The sequence below is a fragment of the Apodemus sylvaticus genome, chromosome 6 (genome assembly GCF_947179515.1).
Source record: "Apodemus sylvaticus chromosome 6, mApoSyl1.1, whole genome shotgun sequence".
In the NCBI taxonomy this organism is placed as follows: Eukaryota; Metazoa; Chordata; class Mammalia; order Rodentia; family Muridae; genus Apodemus; species Apodemus sylvaticus.
In genome coordinates, this window is record NC_067477.1 from 116,000,672 (window position 1) to 116,027,452 (window position 26,781).

Here is a 26,781-nt window from a genome sequence, read left to right on the forward strand (position 1 = left end):
GCAGTGGTTCAGAATGCCTGGCCCCCAAGTCCCTCAGCTCTCTTCAGAGCTGCAGGCTAAGGAACAGGGACCTCTCCTCATTTTTATCCCTGTTGCCAGGGGTCTGCATTGTCTTGGGAATATTTCAGTAGTCTTTCTTAGCTCTCGGGGAACCAGTAAAGGAGAGGTATCTGAGGTCAAGGTGTGTGGCAACATGGCCACTAGTGTAGAGGTCTTTCCTCTTGGACACCGCCCATTCTCTACCTTGTGGGCTTGCTCCCAGCGGCCAGCCTGGGTATACATGTCTATAGCATCTTTGGTCCGGTCTCCTTTGGTGTAGAGCTCCTCAGCAATCTGAAATGGAAAAGATTCAGCTGGGATGGTGCAGAGCCTGACACCACCTTATAGTGATGCTGACAGAAAGGTAAGCACAAGGGTAATGTGTCTCCAGGAGAAAGACTAGATCACAGCAGGGTGAGGACATCCGTGTGTGTGTGTGTGTGTGTGTGTGGTGTATATGGCATGTATGTGGTGTATATTGTGCATGTATGTGTGTGTGTGTGTGTATGATATATGTGGTATCTGTATGTGGTACGTGTGTGTGCGCGAGTGTGTTCTGCGTCTGTGTGAGTGTGTGTGTCTGTGTGAATGTGTTAGGTGCACACATAGACACGGAAGCAGGAAGAGAGTGTCACTCTATCACCCTCTGCCTTATTTCTTTGAGGCAGGGTCTCTCTCTGAAGCTGGAGCTTGTACCATTTACCTGGGCTGGCACCCAGGAAGCCCTAGGCAGGGAATCCTCTTGCCTTTACCCCACAGCTCTGTGGCTACAGGAATGTGCAAGACCATGTGGGTGCTGGGATGTGAACAAAGCTTTCCTAGTTGCATAGCTCGTTCTCTTAACCGCTGGGGCATCTACCTAATCTGGTGGATTTAAAAGGCCTCACGCCGCCATGGAGGGCGGTCTATACTTGCTATGTGGAAGCTATTCGTGAAGAATCACTCGAGCTGGCTGGGATGGCAGCTGGGGTGAACCTCCTCATTCACAGTGATGAGCTCCAGAAAGAAGGGCTATGTGAGCTGCCCCCACATCTTGTCCTAGGAGACCTCCTCACTCCCCTGCCCTGTGCTGCTTCAGTGCTGCAGCAAGGGACTTCTCCTCACCTCATACTCCTGCAGAGATGCATAGTGTTGGGCCACACGTGGATAGTATTTAGATGCAGTGTTTCGATCCTGGAGATCTAATATATAGATGGCCTTCTTCCACTGGCGGGCACCCAGGGCAGCCTCAATTGCTTTAATGGAACACCTGGCACAGTCAGGAAGGACATTAAATATGGATGAGGAAAGGGGAGGGTGAGAGGGAGTAAAGGCCCCCACCCCCTCCCCACCCTCCTCCCCACCCCCAGTGTGCCGAGGTTCCTTTCAGGCTGTGGCGGCTTCCTTTGCTCACAATCTCACTTCATGCCCAAATCCTCATTCTGTCCCTGTGCCACCATACCTGGCTTCAATATAGTGGTTGATGGCCGCATCCAGCTGCTTTTGCTGTACCAAGTGGTCCCCCCAGGCCTCCTCTAGCCTCACCACCTCCACTGGGAAGGCCAGTCGAGCCAGCTCAACCGCTACCAGGGATAGAAGAGGCACTTGGCTCAGGAAAACAGGGCAAGGATAAAGCATGGGCGATGGGTGAGGAATAGAGGAAGACAGGATGTCCCCAGGGAGATGCAGGGTGTCCCCAGGGAGATGCAGTGTGTTCCCAGAGAGATGCAGGGTGTCCCCAGGGAGATGCAGGGTGTCCCCAGGGAGATGCAGGGTGTCCCCAGGGAGATGCTGGGTGTTGGACAGGCAGCAATGTACAGGGTCAGGGAAGGCTCATGAGTGGCTAGTACCTTTCATGAACGCATTGCCTTTACAGTAGCACTCAAGGGCCCGCTGTGGATTTCGAATCTTCTCAAAGAGATCACCTGCCTGTCAATGCATATATGGCTACAGTGAACAAAACCCACAGAACACAAGTGATCAAGAATCAGCTCCCCAAGGAAGGAATTCTTACAGTCAGTAAGAGTTATGTGTCCTCCCACCCCATGCTTCCTTTGGGTGGGAGAGGGGTTCAGGTCCTGGAGGCCAGAGCCAGGAGAAGTCAGCCGGCATACCCTCTCATAGAGCTCTCCCTTGATGAGGGCTGTGGTGATATGCTCTACCAGCTCCGTGTTGGCCAGCAGCTCCTCTCGGGTCAGCACCAGCCGCGCAGCTTTGGCAGGGAGCCCAGCTTTGAGGTAGAGGCTGATGGCTGCCAGTCCATCCCCTTGACTCTCCTGAAGTTCACCTGCGCGCTCCTCTTGCTGTGTGTCCATCAGCCACTGATAGTAATCTCTGCGGAGCTTCTCCAGGGCTGGGTGTCCCTGCACATGCACAGAGGGAGCTAGGAATGCCAGCCTGCTTGGCTCTCCCACTTTCCATTTCTCCCAGTTCCTCTGTGACAGCGTGGCTCCTCCCAGGGCACAGTATGTTAATTCTGCCCCATACCAGCCAGCGCCAACCCCATTCCAGTTCCCATGGCTTCCTTAGAAAGGTTTCTGGGATTGGTGAGGCCTAATTCTGAACAACTGTGACAAGAGGACAGAAACAATACCTTGGCCTCGGCCACAGCAATGCATTCATCCCAGCGGTGCAGCTCCTGGTACATGTCCATGGCCTCCTCAACAGCATTCTAGGGGAGCCACACGGAAGAGAGGATACCAGGAAGCCCAAGGGACAACACCAGCGAGCCCTCCTGCTCAGCCTGGCTAAGGTGTGTGTGTGTGTGTGTGTGTGTGCGCACATGCTCATGCTTGCTAGTGCACTGGAAATGTAATCAAGTGCCTTGCACATGTTAAGACCATGCTCAACCACTGTACACTACAGGTTCCAGTGATGGATTTACTATAAACTATAAGAAGCTTAAAGGCTCTTCTTCAGACTGTAAGTTTGGGGTTCCACAAAAACTTGGCTCTACCCTATGCACAAGAATTGCAAAGACAGGTTCTGGAGTAGAGAGGAGCTAAGACATCATTCTGAAAAGAAGAAAAAAATTAAAGTCCAAAGGAAGATTTTTGCCTAGATAAAGATAACACAGAGGAGGAACCTGAGGAAGGCACGGGATATACTCTCTAAGCTTAAAAGTTCTCCCCTAACTTTCGGGAGACTCAGGAACCCCTCCTGGAAGGTCCCCATCCAGTCCCCTTTCTCCCACTACCTGTTCCAAGAAGATCATTTCAGCCAGTTTGTAGTTCTTCTCCAGCATGGCGAGCCGAGCTCGGACCTGATAGAAGTCCGTTCCTTCTCCACCCTGCAGGGAAAAAGGAGGTTTGGTCACTCCACACAGGCAGACACAGGAAGGCCAGGAGGACATGGATACTAACAGACTTGGGAAGCTAAAGGTATTTAAGAGTCTTAGCAGCTTGAAGTTTCACACAATCCAAAGTGGCCCAACTTTAGGGATGAGGGGTGGGCAGGGTAGAAGGTAGGGAGGCAACAAACCAAGGAATCAGGGAACTAAAACTAACAGAAATTATGGCTTGGGAGACTGAAGGAGTAGGAGATGATACTTGCATATTCCCTGGACACCTGGTCTGCAATCTCATTGGTCTCATGCAGGAACCGAGCTTTGGCCACATGGCCCAAAGCAGAGAAGCACCTATAGCAGGGAGGCAATGATCCAACAGTTACATTATCACAGGACTGTCGTTACACCATCAGTTTGGTCAACATGTGAGGAGCATCTCTTGTGTCCCCGTCCACCTGCACTGATACGATCACAGAAAGCCCCGAGAGGGACAAGGAAGAGGAAAGCCTTGTTCTCGGGGAATTTCCATTCCGGTGGAGACAGATAATTGTAAACAGACAAAGGTAAGGAGACAATGAAAAGTGAACGGAACCCTAGTGACACTGGCAATGACAATGGCTGAGGAGGTCACTGACACTGGCTGGCATCTGACAACAAAGAGCAGCTCCTTGCTGGCCAGGCAAAAACCCAGTCATTGCTACAAAGTGGAACTCTGTTAAGGGGGTAACCAGGAACTTCCTCGTTGGATTTCAGGCCTGCTTCATAACAGGGAACCCACATCTGGGGCTGTAAACCTGGTCAAAAGTCTGTGACCGGGGAAGTCCCTGCTGTTATTTTTGTAAAATGGACATGCTTTATCATCCAATTGCCTTCTAAATAATTGTGGCTATGCCCGTCAATCAGCGCTGCCATCGGCATCAGTCAGGAAGCTGCTTCGTGTAGTGGGCGGATGTAACTGCAGAGCCAGAACTGGTCAGAATGCTGAGGACAAGCGGCTGCTGGGGGCTCAGCCATCATGGGATGCATGTACACCCACTAAGGTCCAGGGAACATCTCAGGAGAGGGACTGGAAAGAATGGAAGATGTGGAAGAAAGCGCAGTGTGTTGTGGACTGCTGTCTTCCAGGCCACATAGCCGTGGCCTGTGGGGACCATCAATATCCAGTTATAGGCACTCTCAAGGCCCCGCCCCTCCCTCAGGATCTATGGTTGGGGTTGGGGGAGGAGATGCTGTCTTCAGTGGTCTAGCCACTGGTAAGGTGCCTGTGCTCCTGTAAGTGACTCTAGAGAAACTCATTGAATCATTAAAAAGAGAGATGAAGGTAGAAGGGGGACTAGCTGGGAAGAGGGAGAGGGAGAGATGAGACAGGGAGACAGGGTGAATACGAAAAGCTCGTTACAGTACCACACGGAAACTCATTACATCATGTATGGTGATACATGCAAATAGAAACATTTTTAAGGGAGTTAGTCCTGGCCAGATGGGCCAGAAGGGATGGTCAAGCAATACTCCCAGCAAGGAGGAATGGGGCATGCTCAGAGCCAAAGGTTACAGTGTGGCTAGAGACTGGATGCAGATAACAGGACTAAGAAAGCCGCTGAGGCAGATACTTGCAGGGCCACTGGCCATGACAAGCAGTCGAGATTTTATATTGAATATAACAGTAAGCTATTGGAAAATTCTGGGCAAAAAACGATCATATAATAGGTTCTGTTGTTGTTTTATAACAACAACACAACAGGGTCTCACATAGCCCAGGCTGGTCTTGAACTCATTATATAGTCAAGGATAACTGTGAACTTCTGATCCTCCTGCCTCTACCTCCCAAGTGCTGAAACTATAAGCATGTACTGGCTGGTACATGTGGCACTGGAGATCAAATCCAGGGCTTCATGCATGCTGCCAAATGCTCTACTGACTAAGCAGCACCTCCAGTCTTCTAACTGATAAGTTTAAGAAAGTTTCTGCCAGGTGTTGGTGGCACACATCACCCAGTACTGAAGAAACAGCATGTGGTGGTGCAAGCCTGAAATCTTAGCACAAAGAGATAGAGGCAGGAGGATTAGAATTCTAAGGTCACCCATGCTACATATGAAATTTAGGCCAGCCTGGGCTATAAAAACAAAATCAGGGCTGGAACAATGGCTTAGCAGTTAAGAGCACTTGCTGCTCTCATATGGGACGAGGGTTTGCTTCCTAGGACCCACAACCATCTGTAAATCCGGTTTCAGGAGGCCTGATGCCATCTTCTGGCCTCCGTGTGTACCAGACACATGAAATATATATGCAAGCAAACCAGACATAGACATTAAAAATAAGTACACCTTAAAAAGTAAAAAGGGAACAGATAAGATGGAGTCCTTAGGACTTACTGATAGTCTGCATGGGTGTGAGGGGGAGGGGGAGGGTAGGAAAGGTAGGGGGAAGGGGAGAAGGGGGAAGGGGAGAAGAGGGGAGGTGGGGAGGGGAGGTGGGGAGAGTAAGGTAGGGGAAGGGTAGGGTAGGGGGAGGGTAGGGTAGGTGGAGGGTAGGGCAGGGGAGGGAAAGATAAGGGAGGGAGGGGGAGGGGGATGGAGAAGCTCAGGGCTGCTTCCCAGAAGTGGCTGATATGTGCTGAGCACTTGCAGCCCATCACTGCTGGAAAACGGAACCAAGGTTGGAAGGACTCTGAAGTCACAAACCTGTCTGTTACCTGTGTACCACAACCAGGACAGACATGGAAGGCATGATAGAAACTCTTGGGCAGGCTGGAGAGATGATTAGTGGTTAGGAGTGTATTCTGCTCTGACAGATGACCTGAGTTCAATTACCAATACCTACATCAGGAGGCTCACAACTGCCTGTAACTCCAGCTCTAGGGGAACCTATATACCTCAGACCTTGCAGGAACCAGCACTTATGTGGACAGACCCACAAAGACCCTCACACATTCACACTATGGTGGTTTGGATAAAAATGTCTCCCACAGCCGGGCAGTGGTGGCGCACACCTGTAATCCCAGCACTCAGGAGGCAGAGGCAGGAGGATTCCTGAGTTCGAGGCCAGCCTGGTCTACAGAGTGAGTTCCAGGACAGCCAGGGCTATACAGAGAAACCCTGTCTCAAAAAAAAAACAAAAAAACCCAAAAACAACAACAAAAAAGAATGCCTCCCACAGGCTCGGGAGCTTGAAGATCTGGTCCCCAGTTGGTGGAACTGTTCGGGAAGGATTAGGAGGCTTGTCACTAGGGGTGAGGTTTTGGAATTTTAAAAGCTTTCTACCAACTCCAGTGCTCTCTGCTTGCTGGTTCCAGGAGGTGAGCTCTCAGCCATCCAGGCCACCTCGAGTTCACGCTACCATTATGGAGTCTACCCCCCTGGAACTATAAACCTATTTTATGCTTTCTTTAAAAAACTGCCTTGGTCATGGTGTTTTATCATAGCAATACAAAAGTGACAAATACAGACCCAATTAAGGGTAACTAGCCAGGTGGCGATGGCAGCACATGCCTTTAATCCTAGCACTTAGGATTTTAGGGTTTCTTCTGGGAGTCAGGGTATCCCTGTGTAGCCCTGGCTGTCCTGGAACTCGCTCTGTAGACCAGGCTGGCCTCGAGCTCGGGGGTCCTTCAGCCTCTGCCTCCCAAGTGCTGGGATTGAAGGTGTGCAGCACCACTGTCCAGCTGGCAAACTGGAACCTTCTTAAAGGCGAACCTTGCAAAGAAAGGGAAGAAAAAATATTAAGGCATATTGAAAGCCAGACAGGTGGATCTGCAGCTAGGAATGTGTGGAGCTCTTGTAGAGGACTGGCGTTTGAGTCCCAGCACCTCCACCAAGGCAGCGCCCAACCTTCTGAGCCTCCAGCTCCAGGGATTCAACACTCTCTTCTGACCTTGGTGGGCACCTGCGTTCGCATGCACAGACCCATACCCTGGCATTCTTATACACAAACTTTAAAACTATTTTTTTTTAAAAAAGATACATTCTTCAAATCTAGGGTGGGCAGGTGTTTGTAAGTGCACCAGGGAGAGCTCGTAGCATTGCAGTGGGGGTGGGGTGGGGTGGGATGGGGCAGTGCCTGCTCATGGGACAGGAGCAGCCCACAGACAAGCACCCTGAGGCCTCCTAGCTACCAGCGTCTCAGCTGCACTCACCTCTCAGCAGTGTGAAGCTGCCTTGCCTCCAGGGCCAGTTTGCTCAAGGTTTTCCACATTGCCTCTGTCTCCGGGGTCATCTCCAGGGTCTCCAAGAAGGCTGTAGCTCTGGGGAGGACGGCAAGGAAAGCACCGGAGTGAAGCTGGATCTGACAGACACAAGCCGGGGAGCACTGGTGCGGGCGGGAAGAGGGAGAAACAAGGGCCACAACTATTGGCCCTTCTTGTCTAGGGTCTTCCTAGGATCACATGACCCTGTGAGCTGTGGCACTTTAAGGGGTCACTGCAGGTGTCCCCTAGACCCACACTCGCTCACCAGCACTTGGCTGTCAGCAGCCTCTCACCGGGTGTAGTTGCCATCATCGATGGCTGTTCCAAACTCAATCAGGCCCTCGTCCAGGGTGTAGGCCACTGTAGTCACGCCTTCTGTCACCATGACCTCTGTCTTCCCACCACCTCGTTCCAGACCGACAACATCACCCTGAAACAGGCCACCCCACCACCCAATTCTAGATTAGTGCTTCCATGCCCTAGCTACTGAGCAGGTCCGCTCTCACCTAGCCCAGGGTTCATAGCGAGGGAATGACAGTGGCCTTGTGTCTTATCACTGTATGTCTCCAGGGCTGATAAAAATGTCTGAGCTGTGGCAGTATCCTTGGGGTAAAGTTAGTGAGAGTCAGCTCCAGTGCTTGGAGGGACACTAACAGTGTGTATGTGTGTGTGTGTACTCGTGTGACTGTGTGGACTGCATGTGTACACAGGTGACTGTGTGTGTCCACATGAGAAGGCCAGAAGACAAGCTTGAGTGTCATTCTTCAGGGGCTCTAAAGTCAGATCAAAGGATTGCAGTGAAAGTAACGGGTGTGAACATGTGTGTGCACACATACGCACGCACACGCTCGCGTGCTTCAAGAATTTTAGGTATTAAGAATAGCAGTTATGGGGTTTGGAGAGATGGCTCAGTTAAAAGCACTTGACTACTCTTCCAGAGATCCTGAATTCCCAGCAACCACATGTTAGCTCACAATCATCTGTAATGGGATCTAATTCTTCCTGTGCATGAAGACAGAGCATCCATCGTATACATAGAATAAATATATAAATCTAAATAAATAAATCTTTTTAAAAAAGAATAAGCAATGTGTTGCTGTAAGATTACACGTATTTAGAGATATGGAGATGACTTAGGAAATTAAGTGAGGAAATACTGTGGAGTGGCTGGGCATATTGGGAAAAGAGTCAAATGAAATTGTATAAAGTGAAACCTGTGGTGTTGAGCACAGACAAGTTTGCAGCCCAGATTTAGCTTCTGGAGTAAAACCTCAGTGGCAGCCGAGTAGCAGACAAGCACAAAGACTGAATGGTGGGACTGAAGGATGGAGCTAAAGATATCACCCAGCATGTCCATGGGCAAGAAGAAAGAAACACAAAAGAGGTTGAAAAGGCAAACGAGACAGAAGGAGAAGTGCAGCATGCGCCTGGCTAGACTTCCTGGGAGAGGATGGCTGACAAGTTCCCACGACGGCAGAGGCTATTTGTGTTCACAGTTACAGGAAACACAGCATATGCTGAGTGGAGGAACATTCAAACGTATATAGAAAGGCACGAGGTCCAGCTCAGTACTAGAGATTTTACTTTCAATGCATAGGTTCAGTTGCTAGCCATCCACGAGATAGACCCCAAACCTCTAACCTGATAAAGCGGCCTGTGCCTACAATGCCCAACTCTCAATTCCAGGGCAGGGATTGCCTGAGCCCAGGAATTTGGGGCCAGTCTGTCCTATAGAGCAAGAAGCCATCACAAGGTAAAACAATACTATGTAGAAAAGACATAGTATAGTGTCAAAACACCTAAGACAAGTAAGTTTAAAAGCAATCAAAGAGGGCTTGAGAAGAGGGCTTGAGAAGAGGGCTTGAGAAGAGGGCTCAGAGTGCGCACCATCTGGCAGAGGATCTGAGTTTGGTCCCCAGAACCTTAGTCGGTAGCTCACGGCAGCCTGTAATTCTAGCTTAGGAGATCTGATGCCCTCCTCTGGCCTCAGCAGGTACCTACCCTCATTTGTATGCATGTGTACACACACACACACACACACACACACACACAGAAATTTTTTAAAAAGTATCTTCAAAGCAACCAAAGAGAAAAGAGCTGCTGCATCTCAGAACATGCCAGGGAATTATTGGGATAACACGTTACAAAACACTAAGAAGTTAGCTCTTGGTCTAAACTTAGGTACTGAGTCTAAAACTGTTTTTAGAACAAAAGCATGCTCAGATCATCAGAAGTAGAGAGGTTATAATTTCCTGCTAATGAGACTCTCACCTAAGGGATTTCTAAACGATTCTCCAAGAAGAAAAATCATTCCTGAGGGGAGACCGACACCGTAGGAAGAAAAGGTAAGAAATGAATATGCTGGTGGCAAATCCAAGTTCTGTCCATAAAAAATAATAATGTTGTGAGCCACGTGTGGAGTCCATGCTTGTGATACCAGCACTTAGGGAGGGTGAGGCAGGAGGCTAGCCTGAGCTACATAACAAGTCCCAGTTCTGGGTCATTGGGTGGAGGCAGGGAGAAAGAGAAGAAAACGAATATGAATGATGCTTATTTTGGGGATTAAAAAAAAATCGTATGAGCCAGACACGGTGGCTGCAATTCCAGCATGGAGGCTGCAATTCCAGCATGGAGGCATTCAGCAAAGGCAGGAGTGTAGCAAGTCCAAGACCAGCAAGGGCTTGCAGCCAGACCATAGACTGAAAGACTCAAAGTTGAAGCTGGAGAGAGAACTCACTGGTTAGCTGCTGGGTTCCCAGCCCTCACACGGCAACTCATAACCATCTGTGACTCTAATTCCAGGGCACCCAGCCCTTTTCTGGTTTCAGCAGGTACTAGGCATGTATGTGGTACACAGACATACATGTAGGTAAAACAAACATACACATAAGATAAGTCTTTTCTCAAAGGAAAAAAAAAAACCCAAATCAACCAAAAGCAAAAATACTAAACTACAGGTTTACTTCTAGAAACCCACTGCAGGTAATTTAAAAGCACAGTGGTAAATACTTGCACATCATGCCTAAAGTCCTGGGTTTGGTCCCAGCACAGCAGCGACAATGATTAGAACTAAGAGCTAGAGAGACGGCTCAGCAGGAAAAGGCACGTAATAGCCTGTACTCAGTGCCAGTACCCACGTGGAGGAGGGAGAGAGCCAACTCCCGTAAGTTGTCCTCTGACCTCCAAATGCATGCCACGGTATCTGTGAATGTGTGTATGCACACATACAAGTAAATATATGTAATTTAAAAATTTAAGCTGGGCGGTGGTGATGCATGCCTTTAATCCCAGCACATGAGAGGCAGAGGCAGGTGGATTTCTGAGTTCGCGGCCAGCCTGGTCTACAGAGTGAGTTCCAGGACAGCCGGGGCTACACAGAGAAACTCTGTCTCAAACAAAACAAAACAAAACAAAAAAATTAAAAGTTAGAATTAAAATACTGGACAATAAATAAAAGGGAGGTAATCAAAATTAAAGACTTCCAAGGCCCTTGTATTATTGTAGGGGAGAGAAGGTTACAGGTTGGCTAACTGAACCTTTAAGTACTTGTTAAGCTTTCAAGAATATCTCTGACAGGATGATGATGACGATGATGATGATGATGATGATGTGTGTGTGTGTGTGATGTTGGGATGGGGCAGTAGAGTAATCTATGTGTAATTTGAGGGAGGAGGAATTTGAATGGCCTATAACAGTGAACAGATACAAGGGTGACTGCATGGTGCCATCCCTCCCACTGGGTCTATCGCCTAGATTAGAGAGAACTGCATATGGTGACGTCATACAGTCTCAGGGTCACTGCAATGTGGGCACCTCTCTAGGAATCCAATACAAGGTCAGGAGACCCAAGCAAGGCTGACTGTGGAGGTCGGGCCACTCATGGGGAGGGGTACAGACTGCACTGGCGGTTTCACTAGAGAGATTATAGGTGATAACACAGAGAAAACAACGCAGCCGGCACAGTCTCAGGGTTCTAATTAATTCGACCGAAACATGGCTGGGGTCTCCTAGTATGACATACCCTGATAGAGGACATGGTGACTCTCTCAGGGGCCTCGATATTGTACCATACACATAAGCTGTTCCGGTTCTGAGCGACCAGCACATCACTCCCAGGAACCCACTGCACGTAGGAGCAGAAGTTGAGGATCATTGTCTTAGAGCAGCTTTCGATATCGTACAGATGCAGCTGGAGGAGGGAGACATCGAGTTAAAGGAGGCGTGACGACATCACCTGGTTTTGCCCATTTTCCTAGTGGTAAAATGAGTTTCCAGCCCCTGGAGTTTACTCTAAGTATATCCTAACTCTGGCCAAGGCTGAGAAGACCAAACGAGCTAAGGCCTACAGTCAAGGTGTGGCCAGGTGAAGATCAGACTTTTATTCTTAGAGGAAGCCAGGAGCAGACTAAAGAGGCTCCCAGACAAAACTAAATGAGCAGACAATTCACAGTGGTTCCTTCACTGAAATGGACAATCTCAAGAAAGGCTGACCTCTTCGGTGATGCCATTTGACAAAAGACTATGTAAGGGCCAGGTGGCAATGCCTGGCAACAGCTTATTTCACACCCTCTGGACCAACCTATGCCTAAGGCCCAAATAACCCTTCTCACACGAAGTTTCCGGTCTCTGAAGAGAAGCTTGTGTCCAGTCTCGTTAAGTTCCAGCCAATCCACACGGCTTTCATGACTGATAGTACCAATGTTGTAGCCACCAATCAGGTCCACTGCAAAGAATGTAAGAACGGTGACTCCAGCCATGTGGAAGGCTGCAGTTGGTCTGCACAACTCTGGTCTTAAAATCATGCTGGACTTTAAAAACATTTCATCAGTCCAGGGCTATCAGTGGGGACTGCAAAAACCAATACAGAACATTTTTTTTTTAGAATACTTCAAAAACTGGGTCTTGCCACATGGTATTTATTCCAAGTCTATAGTCCCAGAACTTAGGAGGTGAAGGCTGTAAGATCACTTCAAAGCCAGTCCCAGAGCAAGTGTGAGTCTAGCCCAGGCTAGATGCAGCCACAGACACAAAGACACATCCAAGAAAGTTAAGAAACTTGTCTAGAATCACAGACCATTTTACTGACTTTGCAGCTAACTAAAAGGTCTTATGGAGGTACACAGTTATCATCCCAACCATCAGAAAGCTGAGGCACAAAGAGAGGGACTTTGCAGCCTGCCCCTTCTATGTAGGTCAGTTCCAGCTACCTCGTCTGACCCTGACGTGTAACAAGTTGAAAACAGTTGAGTGTGGTCTTGAGTTCCAGAGATAACCGGTGACTGAAACGGCCTTGGTGAGGTCATACTCCAAGGAACCACCTGAGCGATGGAGTGCTCAGGGTGAGACACCTCAAAGAGTGGAGGGGCCCAGAGAGAGATGGGGGAAGGGAGCCTCTCAGTCAGCCAGGCTCAGCGAGCTCCGAGGCTCACACGCAGATTCCAGCAAAGGCCTAGTCAGGAAGGTGACCCACCAGAGGCCAGCCAGAGCGCAGGCTGATAATGAGGAGGAGTCTTAACTTTGGAGACATAGAGATTATGACAGCTGGCATTGAGACTCCTATCTGTAATCCCAGTACTCAAGGGTCTGAGGCAGGAGGATCAGGGATTCAAAGTAAATCTGGGCTACTTGAGACTCTGTCTTAAAACACCAAACCACAAAACAAAATACAACCAAAACTAAGCCAAACCAAGCCATGTTATAATAGCAAGGCTCTGTGAACCGTGAAATTATGCACAAAACTTTATGTATTGCAGTTTTTTTCCAGGGGAAAATGTCAATAATTTCCATTATATTTAAAGGGACTAGTCACTTGGACAACTGACAAATTCTCTCTCTCTCTCTTTCTCTCTCTCTGTGTGCGTGTGCGTGTGTGTGTGTGTGTGTGTGTGTGTGTGTGTGTGTGTGTGTGTGTGTGTGTGGTGAATGGACTTCAGAGTGAATGGACTAGTCTGAAGTCATAGTTTGTCATGGCCACTAGAGTCTTAGGGCTCTTGGCCTATATATATCATTTCCACTGCAGATACCTGCATTTCTGAGCTCAGATGTGAAATGCAATATTCATGAAATATGAAACTATCTTAAGAAGAAGCCCATATGTGTATGAAATTGTCATTTATGACAGGGATGGCATAACAAACCAGTGGGTAAATGGTTAAACAGATGGAAGAAATAAAGTTAAAACCTACATCAAATATAAAAATAAAGTCCAGATGGAAAGCAGAACTTAAGAATGTTAAAATATAGGAGGGCATAGGGGAAAAGTTCTTAAACAAGACCTCAGCCGGGTGGTGGCGGCACACACCTTTAATCCCAGCATTTGTGAGTGGGAGGCAGAGACAGGCGGATTTCTGAGTTCGAGGCCAGCATGGTCTACAGAGTTCTAGGACAGCCAGAGCTACACAGAGAAACCTTGTCTCAAAAAAGGCAAAAAGCAAAAAAACAAAAAACAAAAAACAAAACAAAACCCAAAAAACAAAACAAAACCAAACAAAAACAAAAACAAAACAAACAAAAAACCAAGAGCTCAGATTCAGCAGTGCTGTTACTGTCACATCGGCAGTACTGGCGCCTGAACCCAGGGTCTGCTCCCTTCTCTACCACCAAGCTACAGCTAGTTCAACCTCAATTGTTTTTTAATTAAAAATATTTTTCCGGCCTAGTCAACAGAGTGAGTTCCAGGACAGCCAAGGTTACACAGAGAAACCCTGTCTCAAAAAACAAAAACAAGAACAACATTAAATTACTGTTATTTACTTAGTTTTAATTTTTGAGGCACATATTAAAGTGTGGAAGCGGGAAGTCGGCTTGCAGAAGTCAGGTCTCTCCATCTCAAGCCCTCAGGCATGGTGCTAAGCACCTGCAGCCCTGAGTCCACTCGACGGCCCCTATTTAATGTTTAAAGGTGCTGATGCAGGGCTGAGGTTTGACCCCTTAGGCCCACATGGAGGAAGGAGAGAACCCACTGCTTCAGGTTGCCCTTTGACCTCCACTTGAGTACCATGCATGTATGTCTCCCCCAAGCCCAATGCACAAATAAGTAAAATAGCATGTTAAAATGTCTGAATACTAAAGATGCTGAAAAGAGAATGGCTTAAAATCTGCAATGTAGGTAACCATCAGAGGCCACACACACACTCACACGCACACGCACATACACGTGTATATATATAAAGACCTTCACATCTCTGACAGATGACTTTCACAACGTGTACGGGATGAGGACTGTAATTCAGAAGAAGACATCTGAGTGGCAATATGAAATGCAGGAACATTTCACACACCAGGTAATCAAGACTTGGAGAGAGTTCGAGAGGAACAGAAGCTGGTCAACCATTGTGGCGAGCAGGGGGAAATACTCAGTGAAGGTGAAAACACAGTTCTTCTACGATCCAGCAACTCCACTCTAAGCACAGACCCAGAGCGCAGCATTACCTCCAAAAGCACCAGGCATGCACATGGTACACACATACTCACATGTGTGGGCAGAACAGCCATACATATAAAATAGAAATAAATCTTTTAAAACTTAATGCTTTAAATGTCATGAGTAAGATATGAAGCAAAAGACTGGGTGTAAATATGACAAAATGTCATGATTTGGCAGAATGAGGCATGGGTAAGCAAGTTTTAATAATATGTCATGACTATCAAGAGTTGGAATTTACTAAACGATTTTGCATCAGGCAAGGATCTAAGTGCTTCTGTCTGAGGCAGGTACTGACTTTGTTCCCACGGTATGAGAAAAGCTAAGGAAGTTCGGTAAACTCACAGCAAGTGCAGACGGGCTGGGTGGGGGTGGGGGTGGCTGAGCAGAGCCCCACTCTTACAGCCATGCTGTGTGTGCATGCACACGTCTATACTTTTCTGGAGGGCGCTATGCTATTCTTTTTTTTTTTTTTTTTGGATTTGGTTTTTTCAAGACAGGGTTTCTCTGTATAGCCCTGGCTGTCCTGGAACTCACTTTGTAGACCAGGCTGGCCTCGAACTCAGAAATCGGCCTGCCTCTGCCTCCCAGAGTGCTGGGATTACAGGCGTGTGCCACCACCACCCGGCTCTGCTATGCTTTTCTTGATGCCTGTAACATTTGGTGGTAAAAGTGATAGAGATTTATAAATGAAATCCTTATGGAATGCAAATTAAGTTTCTAGTGTTACTAGTTGCTAATAAGGGATTTTAAAAATTGATGGCCCTTCTAGTTCTAAAAAGTCTATGATTTATTTGATCATATCTAAGCAGGAAAATTCCTGCAGCTGCTGATTGCTCTCTGCTGTTCATGACTTGCTGGCCCTGAGATAAATGCTCAGAGAACATGGTAATTATAAGGTTCAGGGTGCAGCACAGGTATCTGGGTTGGTATTAAAGTTACAAGAGCATCTTACCTATAGCAATTGTCTTAATGTCAACAAGATAAGCCAATTTCTTATTGTCTTCCATTCCTCGCTGGCAGCGCTCATTGATACGGACGCTGCAATGTGAAGGTCGTGGTAAGGTAAAGGCTCAGCCGGGGTTGTACTGGGGTGGGGGTGGGGGGTCTGAGTACTGTGTGGATGAAGTTTCAGACTCATCTGGGGGCAATCCAAACACAGTTTAGACAATCAAAAGGATTTCTCCAGCCTTCAAGGCTCCAGAGAACCCAGTAAAGTCACCTGATGAGGTGAGGGTTCATGAACTCGGTGCGCACAGAACCCAACGAGTCGTTACTTCCATATTCCACCAGGGTCAGCTCTCCAGCATTGAAGATCATGCATACCTAGAGGAGAAAGGGAGGGAGGGAGCCATGGAGAGGTAGGGTAGCTTAGGCTGACTTCTCTCCTCCTGTTTGACCCCCCCACCCTCTACCTGCTATCTCCCCCCCACCCCCCACTCAGCCTTATAACTAGGAGCTAGGATGGTGTTTACGGAAATGTTGGTGGGGGCTGGGTTCTACTCACGTTCTCATTTTCAAAGAAATATTTCTCATTGCCACCAGATCCCTGCCAGGCTATCTGCAAAGTGAGGAGAAAACACCAGAGACAATGTAGACAATTACCCAAGACAAGGCTGGAAGGGTGTCACTGGGAAGGAAGAGACCTTATCCAGAAAGGCTTTGGTATCACACAAAAGACACTCTGTAACAGATCCTTGCCCTGAGTCCTACATTTTCAAGAGGCGGCTGTGTAATAACAGCCCAACTATAGAAATTCATACTCCAGGACCTCTTACTTCTTGAAACAAGGTCACCAACATCAGAATGTCAGGGCCTCTTTTGTGGATCTTATTTCTTGGGGTCCTGGTGTCCTCAGAATTAGACAAGACATCCCAGTACCCAGTCTTTTTTTTTTTTTAAGATTTATATATTTTATTTATATGAGTATGCTGTAGCTGTCTTCAGACACACCAGAAGAGAGCATCGGATCCCATTACAGATGGTTGCGAGCAACCATGTGGTTGCTGGGATTTGAACTCAGGACTCTGGAAGAGCAGTCGGTGCTCTTAACTGCTGAGCCATCTCTCCAGCCTCCCCCCTCCCCCATTACCCAGTCTTTCATCCTCGGTCCTCACCTCACTGAGGCGATTCGTGTTCAGGTCTCCCAGTAGCAGCGTGTCTGATGTGTGAGCCACCAAGTAACGCTCCTTTCCCAGGATTTTCACCTCTTCTACTTCATAGCCGTAGTGTGACTTGAGCACCACCCTGGTCCCCGAAGACAGGTTCTTCACAATCACCTGGTAAGGGACAAGTCTGAGCCCTTCAGCCTTTCCCGGCACAGAAGAGGAGTAAAGGTGCTTGGCCCTCACACACCTCCAGGAAGCTGAACACAGCCAATGCCTGCATCCATGCACACGTGGCTGGGATGCTGGTGATGAAGGCAACGCCTTACAGTCCCATGGGGATTCGCTACCTAGGAAGTACTTCCCAGCCCCGCTTCTGCTATCCATGATACATTTGATTCTCAAAGCTCTACTGAATCACACCAATCTCTCCCTTTGTTTCCACAGTTCTTAGTACAAATCTCTCTACCTATCAAGACAGACTACTGTATAATAATAATTAATAACAATTTACATTAATTGATGTTATTAAACATAATAATAAATAATTGTTATTTATTATTATTTTGGGTTTTTAAGAGAGTCTCCCTATGTGCCAAAGATGACCTCCAACTGGCCATTCTCCTGCCTCAGCCTCCTGAGTGCTAAGATTTTCTTCTTCTTTAGCTGTTGCAGTAAGTTGCAGAGCAACCTACAACATTCAACTTCTGCTTTGTTTTTGTGTTTGAGACAAGGTCTTACTATATAGGCCCGATTGGCCTGGAACTTGCTATATGTAGATCAGGCTGGCCTGAGACTCGTGGGCCTCACGCCTTGTTTGTTTGTTTGTTTAAGATTTGTGTGGGTATGAGCAAAGGTGAGAGCATGCAAAGGTAAAGGAACAAATCACAGGCAAGGAAGGGAAGGGCTGAGGGAGCGTGAGACACACACCTCTGAGACAACAGGGTCTCAGAGCTTTATGGCCCTTTGCAATCCTGCCTATGAAGGCTTCTTGTGGGCAGCACTGGTGTAGACAGCGTTCACCAGAAAGATAACCCAATTCCTGTACACTAGAGCTTGGTGCTGGAACAGCTATGTAGCAAGAGAGTTGCCAGGGAGTGACCCTGACACATTCTGTTCCCCACAACAGCTCTGTCACAGGGATGAAGGTTAAAGTTGAGACTGTGGCTGTTGCCAGCAGGTGGGAAAACATTACGCAGATGAAGGAGCTTGGGAGATCTCCGCGTGCTCGGCCGTGGCTGCTCACCTGGCTAGGGCCCACATAGGTCAGCTCGAACTTGTTCTTGTAAATGCTCCTTCGGAGGCAGCAGTCAAACTGCTCCACCCCACCACAGAGTGTTCCCTGAGGGAGAGGGACAGCATGAGAGGCAACGCATGGTGCTCTGGCACGGGGAAGACACCCCCAAGACCCCAAACCTCAGTGTCACAGTCTAGAGACCAGTGGCCAGCAGAAGGGCAAGCAGGCTTTGGACCTATCAGAATCAAAAAGGTAGTGACCCTAAGACCCACAGGCATCACATGTGGGTCAGATAGAGAGGGAGAAATTGGGCTGGCCTGTAAAACTGTCCCTTGGGGCCTCCAATGGGTACGCTTCCCTTTCTTGCCTTTAACAGCAGATTTTTAGGTTGACGTCACAAGGCAATTTGGGCTTCACTAGTGTCACAGTGGAGTGCCCTGGCATAAGGAGTATTTTATTCTAGTTTGGAGACCATCACCAATACAGAAAGGGGTTACAGACACACCGCACAGAGTCGTGAGCCATCCCGCTTCCAGGCCAAGGCGGTGACTGTGTATAAGTTGGCAATCTCCTTGGGCTTCGCCTCTTCCCAAATGCTTCTTCGAGGACTCCAGTTGAACACCCGAAGTCTAGAAAGGTTTGTGGCTTTTAGAGGAGATGGGGGTGGAGCAAGAGAGTGAAGATAAGTAACGAAAGGCAAGCAGCCTCTTTCTACCAGAAAGGGAAACAAAGGAAAACAACAGGCCAGTGAGGCGGGCCTCGGGTCAGCCCAGCAGCAAAGGGCAAAATGGTTCAAAGGGAGTTTAGAAAGTCACAGCAAAAAAAAGACACAAAAGGACAGAAGTGGAGAAAACAGGACAAACAGAAAAGGATGAGCTGCCAGCAATGTAGGCAGAGGAAGAGTGCGGTGTGGGAGCTAAGCAGAGCACAGAGATGCACGAGGCTGAGAGACACAAAGGCCCGTCAGAGTGGAACCCGGATCTGAGCTGCTCATCTGCGAGTCATTCGTTATTCCCTTATTTTCCAAACAGTGGCTATAATCACATTCCAGATGCCAGCGTAGGCACCGGGGTAAAAAGAGGACTGCTCAGCCTTCTTCTCAAGGCCCCTCAAAACGAAGCAACAACTATGGTATTCGGGATAAACTCAGTCCGAAGGAGACTTCACGGGAACATGAAGAATCTCTGAATTCTGCCATGGGACCGCAGTCTGAGCAGCACCCTGCACTCTGATGCCACCAACGTGCCAATGGATGACAATCTGAGAATCCTTTTCAACAGACATTGCTCTGTCCAGGCTCCCACTGCGGTTGACAATGACTTGCCTAGCACAGTTCACAGAGAAGGAAGGTAGAGGATGCACCTGGACAGGGGACCTACCTGTCATAACTTCCCAGCACCACAGACTGGCCTCCAGGACTTGCAGCAGCTGTGGTGAACTCCCGCTCCTGAGGGTCACGGCTATAGTCGAAAGTCTGTAGCACATGGCCTTCCTTTCCATAGGCCACAATCCTCCGATCACAGCCGGCAGCCACAATGCTGTTGGTGGCCCAGGCCAAGGCATAGGGTGGGCATGGATGGTTAACCAACTTCCCCTGAGACACAACATTTCAGTTTCACTTTGAGGATGACATCTTAGAAATTCCTCAGCCCTAGCGACTGAGCCACACATTCTTGACTGACCATAGCACTCTACAGGAAAAAAAAAACAAAACCTTTCCTGTCTACAAATCCCTCCCCCCCCACACACACACCCTAATTCTAAATACTTAGCAAATTATGCTCTGTACGTAATATAAACATACACACATACAAGTTATACACACTTGTTGGCGTTGTACTCTAAAGAAATTGCAACATAAAACATCTGTATGAGAAGAACTTCAGGTCTCTGAAGAAGGAAATGGAAGAAGACCACAGAAAATGGAAAAATCTTCCATGCTCATGGATTGGCAGGATTAATATAGTTAAAATGGCCATCTTGCCAAAAGCAATGTACAGATTCAACATATTTAATTTTTAATAAAATATTTTATTATTTAAAAAAAAAAAAGAAATTGCAACATAGTGGTGTGTTAAGAGATCTCGGGTATATTCTAGTGAGGCTACCCAAAGGGAGAAAGCACACAGTAACCAACACTGTCTATGTCCAAGAGAACATATGGCTTCTTTTTCAAGGAGGGCTATGCCTAACTAATTACACAGGTAACTCACAATGCAAATGATTTACACAGTACTGAATTATACCGAGTAAAACATGAAAGTTTCTTTTTACACCTATCTTTTCTTTTTTCAAAGAAACTCTTTGTTTTATTTATTTGTATGTGTTTGTGTGTATGCGTGTTCATGCCTGAGTGCATTGTGTGTGTGCACTGCATGTGTGCAGTGCGCCTGTGTACACATGGGTGAAGGACAGAAGATAACTCGCAGAAGTCCCTTCTCTCCTTGCACTACATGGGTCCTGTCAGGTTTGGCACCAGGCACCTTTATCTGCTGAGCTATCTCGATAGCCTGTTCCCCCCCCCATGCATTTGTATATATATATGTGTGTTACATAAATATGTATATATACACACATATTTGTATGTATATATATATATATTTACATAAATGGAAATAGTTTTCACTTTTTGTCCCTCTTTGAGTCTTTACTTCCCTCTCTCAAGGTCCCATCCACCCACTCCTCGCTATAAATAGTAAGCTCTGGCCTCCTAAACACAAATCTCAGTGGTGGCATCCAAATGCTTCTCTCTATGATCCTATTCTTCCAGCCTCCCCACCCCCATAGCTCTGTCGAGGTGCTTAGGCATGCAGCCCCCCTCATACCCCACCCCCTTGAGGGCTCCTGGAATGTCTACCCTGCCCCACAGGATACTTTAAGCATACCTGTGACTCTCCAGAGCCGTCATCATCGAAGAAATATCTGACGATGGTGCCGTCTGCGTGGCCTGAGAGTATTCCTTTCCCAGAGCAGCTGAAGAGCAGAGGCAAAGAGGCAGACACAGAGAGAGAGACCGTTACCTTGCTGACAAAGGCTCCTTTCTGGTCTTGACAGTTCCAAGTGTTACTTTTGGAACTCACTTGGTTGTCAGTGCTACCACGTAAGAGTCTGTCCCATAGATAGTAGATGACTTGTTAGTTTTAGTGTTTGCTAAGCGAACCTGAAAAAAAAAATCAAAGAATACACACAAGTCTGGCTAGACTTCTTTCAATCTCACCCAGGCCCTGAGAAACAAAGGCAAAACCCCAACATGAACAAAACTGGTCCTCATGCACTGGTGCAGTGGCCACTTGGGCTCTGGAGGAAAGGATGAGCCCTGCAGCCCAGAGCCCCCCCCCCCCCCCCGCCCCCCAGGACCATTATCCCCACCTAACGCCTGCCCTTCCTTTCCCTCCCCTCCTTTACCTTGCCCTCAGCCAGTCCAAAGACAATGATGTACTCCGCAGGCCACTGCAGACAAGTGACAGCACTCTGTATGCAGAAGGGTACAAGGATAACCAGCCTGTGAGGATTAGCAGTTCTACGACAACCCGACAACCCGACACCCACCACAGTCAGCCCCCTAGTCTTCTACAGGGGGTGTCTGAGAGGAGGGAACACAGCTAGGCTCTCTTTAGTAGGTGACAATGAGCAGCCAGGTGATGCCATCCTTCAGCAGCTCAGACACTTCAGACATTAGCAAAGGCGACTCCTGGTTACATGCACGAGCACACAGACTCCGGACTTTACCGTCTGGATGAACTTGTTGCAGATGACCTTCTTGTCTCCCCTGCCAAGCAAAAGGAAAGGAAGCTGCCTAAAATCACAGCCCCACACTGATGCTGATGGAGAAGACAGGACACCTTTCCTGGCCCACTGGGGTTCCTATCCTTCTGTGGGAGGTCTGATGGAGGTGTGAGTGGGTGCCCAAGAAGCCCTGGAGCCACACCAAAGACAGCCCCACACTGGCTCTTGGGACCCCTCTGACCTCCCCCTCACTCCTCCATGGATGGGACTGATGGACACGTCGGGTGGGTAAAGGCATGGACACAGCAGACTCTAGAAAGTCTCTGCCTCCCACACCTGATCCCGGGACCAATCAACCCCTCCCCTCCCCCACCGATCCTACCCCAATGAGGCATTTCTCATGTGGGCACCAATTCCCCATCCCTTCCCCAGCCAGGAGTTTCTCATGCCTAAGTCTTCTTTTGCAGGCCACCCACCACCCACATCTGTCCTCACCAATCTTCTCCAATCTTGTAGACATAGATGATGTTGTCAGTCTGTCCTATGGCAATTTTTGTGGAATCAGGAGAGAACGCCATGCCCTTCACCATGTAGCTCTTCCTGCCGTACTAGGAATCAAAACAAAATTGATAAAATAAATAGAAATATAAATGAAAGAGAAAAGAACATATACGCATGTCCCGACAGACCCTGAAAATTCATACTGAGAAAAGGGGTAGATCATTGCCCAAGCCCAGGGCTAGAAGGCAGATTACAAAGTTTCCTAGGGTGACAGGTTAGGGCACAAGGCATGCGCAGGAGTCCTCTCCACCTTCATGTCAGCTGGTTTGGTGGAAAACTTGTCTCTCCGCTCCCCATGTTCATCATACAGCAGTACCACTCGGTCCACTGTGCAGACAGCAAATTTAGCGTTGTTCTGGGACCAGGCCATGCATGTCACCTTGGCAGCTCCATCCTGCAGAGGTAAAGAATTAATGTAACCACAGTGCTGCTCTACAATGCACAAAGCATTTCCGGTCTCATCAGCCGTGTGACTGATGTGACTGGCGTGACTTTGCTTTACATTCTTCTTGTCACAGTGCTTCCCTCAAAATGAAACAAAATAAAAAGGAAATGGTTTGTTTGTATACCTGGAATGTACAAGCAGCATTCTCTAGAGCTTTGTGTAACCCAGATTAGCCCCAGGTTCACTCTATAGCCAAGGGTGACATGACCTTCTGACCCCAGGACCACCTCTCCTGAGTGCTAGGATTCAAGGCCTGCTCCATCATGTTTAGTTTATGCCATGCTGGGGAAGGGCTTCACTCAAGCCAACCAGACACCGTCCCTACCAACTCACCTCCTGAGCCCCTAAGACCTGAGACTCATGATACAAATGGAAGGCGTCAGCTGTTCCAAAAGCAACGGCCCCTGTTCCCTCATCTCTCAAGTCTGCTACTGAAAAAAATCAATTCAGCTGACAAATGTTCATCTTTATAGCTACTCATTCAATTAATGTTTTCAAGCATTTCATCAAGAAAGGCACTTGGCCAGGAGCTGACAAAGAGCAAAACCTAGAACCTACCCGGGGACCTAATAAGATGCTACGAAATTGGAAAGGTCCCATAAGAAGAAAATGTTCTGAGTGCAGGAACGATTCAGAGAAGCCCAAGTCAATTTTATGCTTAAATGAAGACTAAACTCTGAAGGATGGATACTGCTGAGAGGTGAATTACTTGGGATGCAGTGGACAGCTCAGGGAAGTCAAGGACCTGCAGTTTAAGGGAGCCAAGGGTTTGTACATGAGTAGAGGGAGGGCAGGAAGCACAGAGGGGACCAGCCCCAGAGAAGCCTTTGAAGGGAAGGATGGGGAGACAGGGGAGGGGCTCTGAACAAAGAGCAGCATAACTGGAGCTGAGACTTGTTTAGCTGAGATCGGAAACAAGGCCTCTTTCCTGCTTTAAGTGCCCACGTTTCAAAAGTTTGGAGTTAAAAGTGACTCCTGCAAAGGCTGACGGATAGCCCATTTGGAGGAGTGCTCCACTGGCACCTCAAAAAGCTAAGTAAACAGGCAAAAGAATACGGGAGTGACAGGTGTGGTGGCATGCGCCTGTAATCCCAGCACCTAGGGCTGAAGGCAGGAAGATCAGATGTGTAAGGTCTTCCTCAGCTACACAGCAAGCTTGAAGACAGCCTGGGCTATATGGTCTTAAATAAAAAAATCAAAGGAGAAAATAAGTGACCACCACCCAGTGACATCATTCTTCCTGTTTGTCCCTCACTGCACCAGTGGGGTCCCCTCAGGCTCTGCCACTAAAGGTTTCTGTTCTTGAAATGAATTTGGCTCCTACTTCAAATGTCTGATTAGCCACTTGGGCTACTGGAGGTCTGGCTTTACACACTTTTACTTCCCATACCTCTCCCAAATACACCCAAAGCCTGAAGGGAAAAGGATCATCGCACCCAAATCCCCAAACCAGAGCCGGAAAACAGTCACAGCCTTACCAGTCAGGACCCAACATTCACTACAGTGAATGGGGCAGAGGGGAGCAGGCGCCTCGCCAGCTTTGACCGCCTCCTTCCTAGGCTGAGTCCACCCCGGGCATCTGTCCAGCTGCACCATGACAGCATCTTTTTCTTTTAAGAGACCAAAGGGTTCTATTGCCAATTTTCCCATTAGGGTATTTTGAAATTACAGATTACAGTACCAGTTTATCCTGCAAAGAGTACAACTTTTTATTGTTCTACCCCTGAGCTAGGGCTCCATCCGCCACTGTCTGCAAACACTTCTGAGTTCCGCAGTCACTGAGTTCTCCTCTCTCTACAATAAGTGCCCTGACTGACTGTCATGTGGATTAGGTGAAACGGAACTGGGCAGGCATTTTCATAAATGCTTGACACCCATTAACTACCACATCTCATAACTCCGAGGTAGAAGCTACTATTATTCCCATTTTACATATGGAGAAAATGAGGCATTGAGAATCAAGAAACTTGCTCAGGTTTATATATACAGTTTTTAGATGGCAGATGCAATATTTCAATCCATGTATGTTTGGCTACATAAGCTGTAATTCTAATGTCTTTAATTATGCTGTTGTGGCATATATATTAATGACTTAATTCTACCATATATTATATTTAGAATTGTTTTTTGAGACAGGATCTCTCTATGTAGCCCTAGAACTCACTTTGTCAAACAGACTAGCATCAGACTTACAGAAATCTGCCAGTCCCTGCTCCCGAGTGTTTGGACTTAAGCCATGAACCATCATGCCTGGATACACTTTTTTTCTTTTTTTAAAAGAAGGTCTTGCTATGTATTCAGACTGGCTTTGAGCTCACAGCAGTCCTCCTGCCTCAGCCTCCCAAGTTCTACGATTATAGGCATGTAACAGTACAATCAGGTAAGGAACTTTTTTTTTTTTTTTTGTGCTAGGGACTAATATAAGGGCTCACACATGCTGAGTGTGTGCGCTACCGCTAGCAACATCTGGAAATTGCATACTTGCTTTGTATGTAGGTCCATACGTCTGTTTGTGTATGTCGGGGACTGGGGGGTGTTATATGTGTCTATGTGTGCAAGTAGAGGTCAACATCAAGTGGTCTGACAATCATTCTCCGCCTTACATTTTTAAAGACAGAGTCTGTCATTGAACGGAAAGCTCATGAATTCTGCTAGACTGGAGGTCTAGGACTAGAACTCTAGAGCCCCACCTGTCTGCCTTCGCACCACTGAGATTACAGATGTGACTGGCTTTGAAGAGGATGCTGGAGATCTGAACTCAGTTTCTCACACTGGTGTTGAGTCATTTCCCCCATAGCCAGCCTTCTTATCTCTGTTGCGTTAGCTTGTCCTTTCAGTTGGGAACGCCCTTCTCTCGTCAGTCATCCCTCTCAAGGCTTTCCAGTTTATAATGCTCTTTAAAACGTTTTCCTTACATTTTGGGTGGGGTGGGACATATCAGAGGAACACTTACACAAGCTGCTTCTTTTCTTCCACTGTGTGGGTCACAGGGCTCAAACTCAGGTGGTCAAGCTTAGCGGCAAGTACCTTAGCCAGTGAGCCACCTCACCACCCTATTCTTTTCCTTCCTTCCATCCTTCCTTCCTTCCTTCCTTCCTTCCTTCCTTCTTCCCCCCTCTCCCCCCCCCCCCCCAGTTAGAGTCTCATGTAACTCAGGCTGGCCTTGAACTCTCCACATAGCTAAGAATGGCCTTGCCCTCCTGACCCTCCTACCTCCACAATTGCTGAGATTACTAGCCTGTGCCACTCAGGCTTATAAGGTTCTGTCCTGTGTGCAACTTAACTTTCTCCTGAGTCACTTACAGTTGCTCTCACTGCGACTTTTCTTTACCAGATGAAGAAGCTACTGATAGAATGATTGCATATGGTGAGAGCTAAAGCCAGAGATACCATTTGGTCAAGTCAGTGTCGGAACTAAGTTAAGACACGGAGTCTGTCCTGTTCACTTCCAAACCCAATCTTTGTTTATGTTTCTGGGCTCCTCCCCCAGTGCCCACCCAGCCTCTTCTGCATCTCAGGAGACACACTTTCATAATCCAAAGAGGGTTCAGCTTCCGCTATACCTTTTTAAGGGCTTATATCTAAAGTGCTCATTTCACCCTGTGTAGCGTTATGATCGCTGTCTATATATGCGCCTCTCCCTCCAAAAAGAGCCTTGACGTAATGCGTGCGGGTGGATTTGATCCCGGAGAGCCTGCACTTGGGGCCTGGCACTCAACTGGTGTGATGCAATGAAAACTTATAATCCTTAGCGATGCATGTCGCCTGCTGAAAGCTTTCACAATCTTCTGCACAAA

At 47.8% G+C, this 26,781-nt stretch overlaps 1 protein-coding gene across 2 annotated transcripts in view; it reads right to left on the minus strand.

Annotated features, from left to right (window-relative positions):
* The window catches only part of Ift172 (intraflagellar transport 172), a 37,795-nt gene that overhangs the window by 10,657 nt on the left and 357 nt on the right, over positions 1-26,781 (minus strand). Inside the window, exons 2-26 of one of the 2 annotated variants that reach the window (XM_052186277.1) lie at positions 22,790-22,933; positions 22,474-22,586; positions 21,982-22,021; positions 21,658-21,723; positions 21,333-21,412; positions 21,138-21,225; positions 19,632-19,846; positions 18,758-18,881; positions 18,262-18,357; positions 17,028-17,189; positions 16,418-16,471; positions 16,133-16,236; positions 15,866-15,951; positions 12,098-12,210; positions 11,509-11,676; positions 7,781-7,917; positions 7,437-7,544; positions 3,571-3,655; positions 3,215-3,307; positions 2,612-2,689; positions 2,133-2,381; positions 1,869-1,947; positions 1,481-1,601; positions 1,144-1,288; positions 244-333 (exon numbers count right to left, since the gene is read on the minus strand). In XM_052186277.1, coding sequence (XP_052042237.1) covers positions 244-333; positions 1,144-1,288; positions 1,481-1,601; positions 1,869-1,947; positions 2,133-2,381; positions 2,612-2,689; positions 3,215-3,307; positions 3,571-3,655; positions 7,437-7,544; positions 7,781-7,917; positions 11,509-11,676; positions 12,098-12,210; positions 15,866-15,951; positions 16,133-16,236; positions 16,418-16,471; positions 17,028-17,189; positions 18,262-18,357; positions 18,758-18,881; positions 19,632-19,846; positions 21,138-21,225; positions 21,333-21,412; positions 21,658-21,723; positions 21,982-22,021; positions 22,474-22,586; positions 22,790-22,933 — 2,838 coding nt within the window. Of the gene's footprint in view, positions 1-243; positions 334-1,143; positions 1,289-1,480; positions 1,602-1,868; positions 1,948-2,060; positions 2,382-2,611; positions 2,690-3,214; positions 3,308-3,570; positions 3,656-7,436; positions 7,545-7,780; positions 7,918-11,508; positions 11,677-12,097; positions 12,211-15,865; positions 15,952-16,132; positions 16,237-16,417; positions 16,472-17,027; positions 17,190-18,261; positions 18,358-18,757; positions 18,882-19,631; positions 19,847-21,137; positions 21,226-21,332; positions 21,413-21,657; positions 21,724-21,981; positions 22,022-22,473; positions 22,587-22,789; positions 22,934-26,781 lie in introns of both variants that reach the window. The other variant, XM_052186276.1, reaches the window with a different exon arrangement.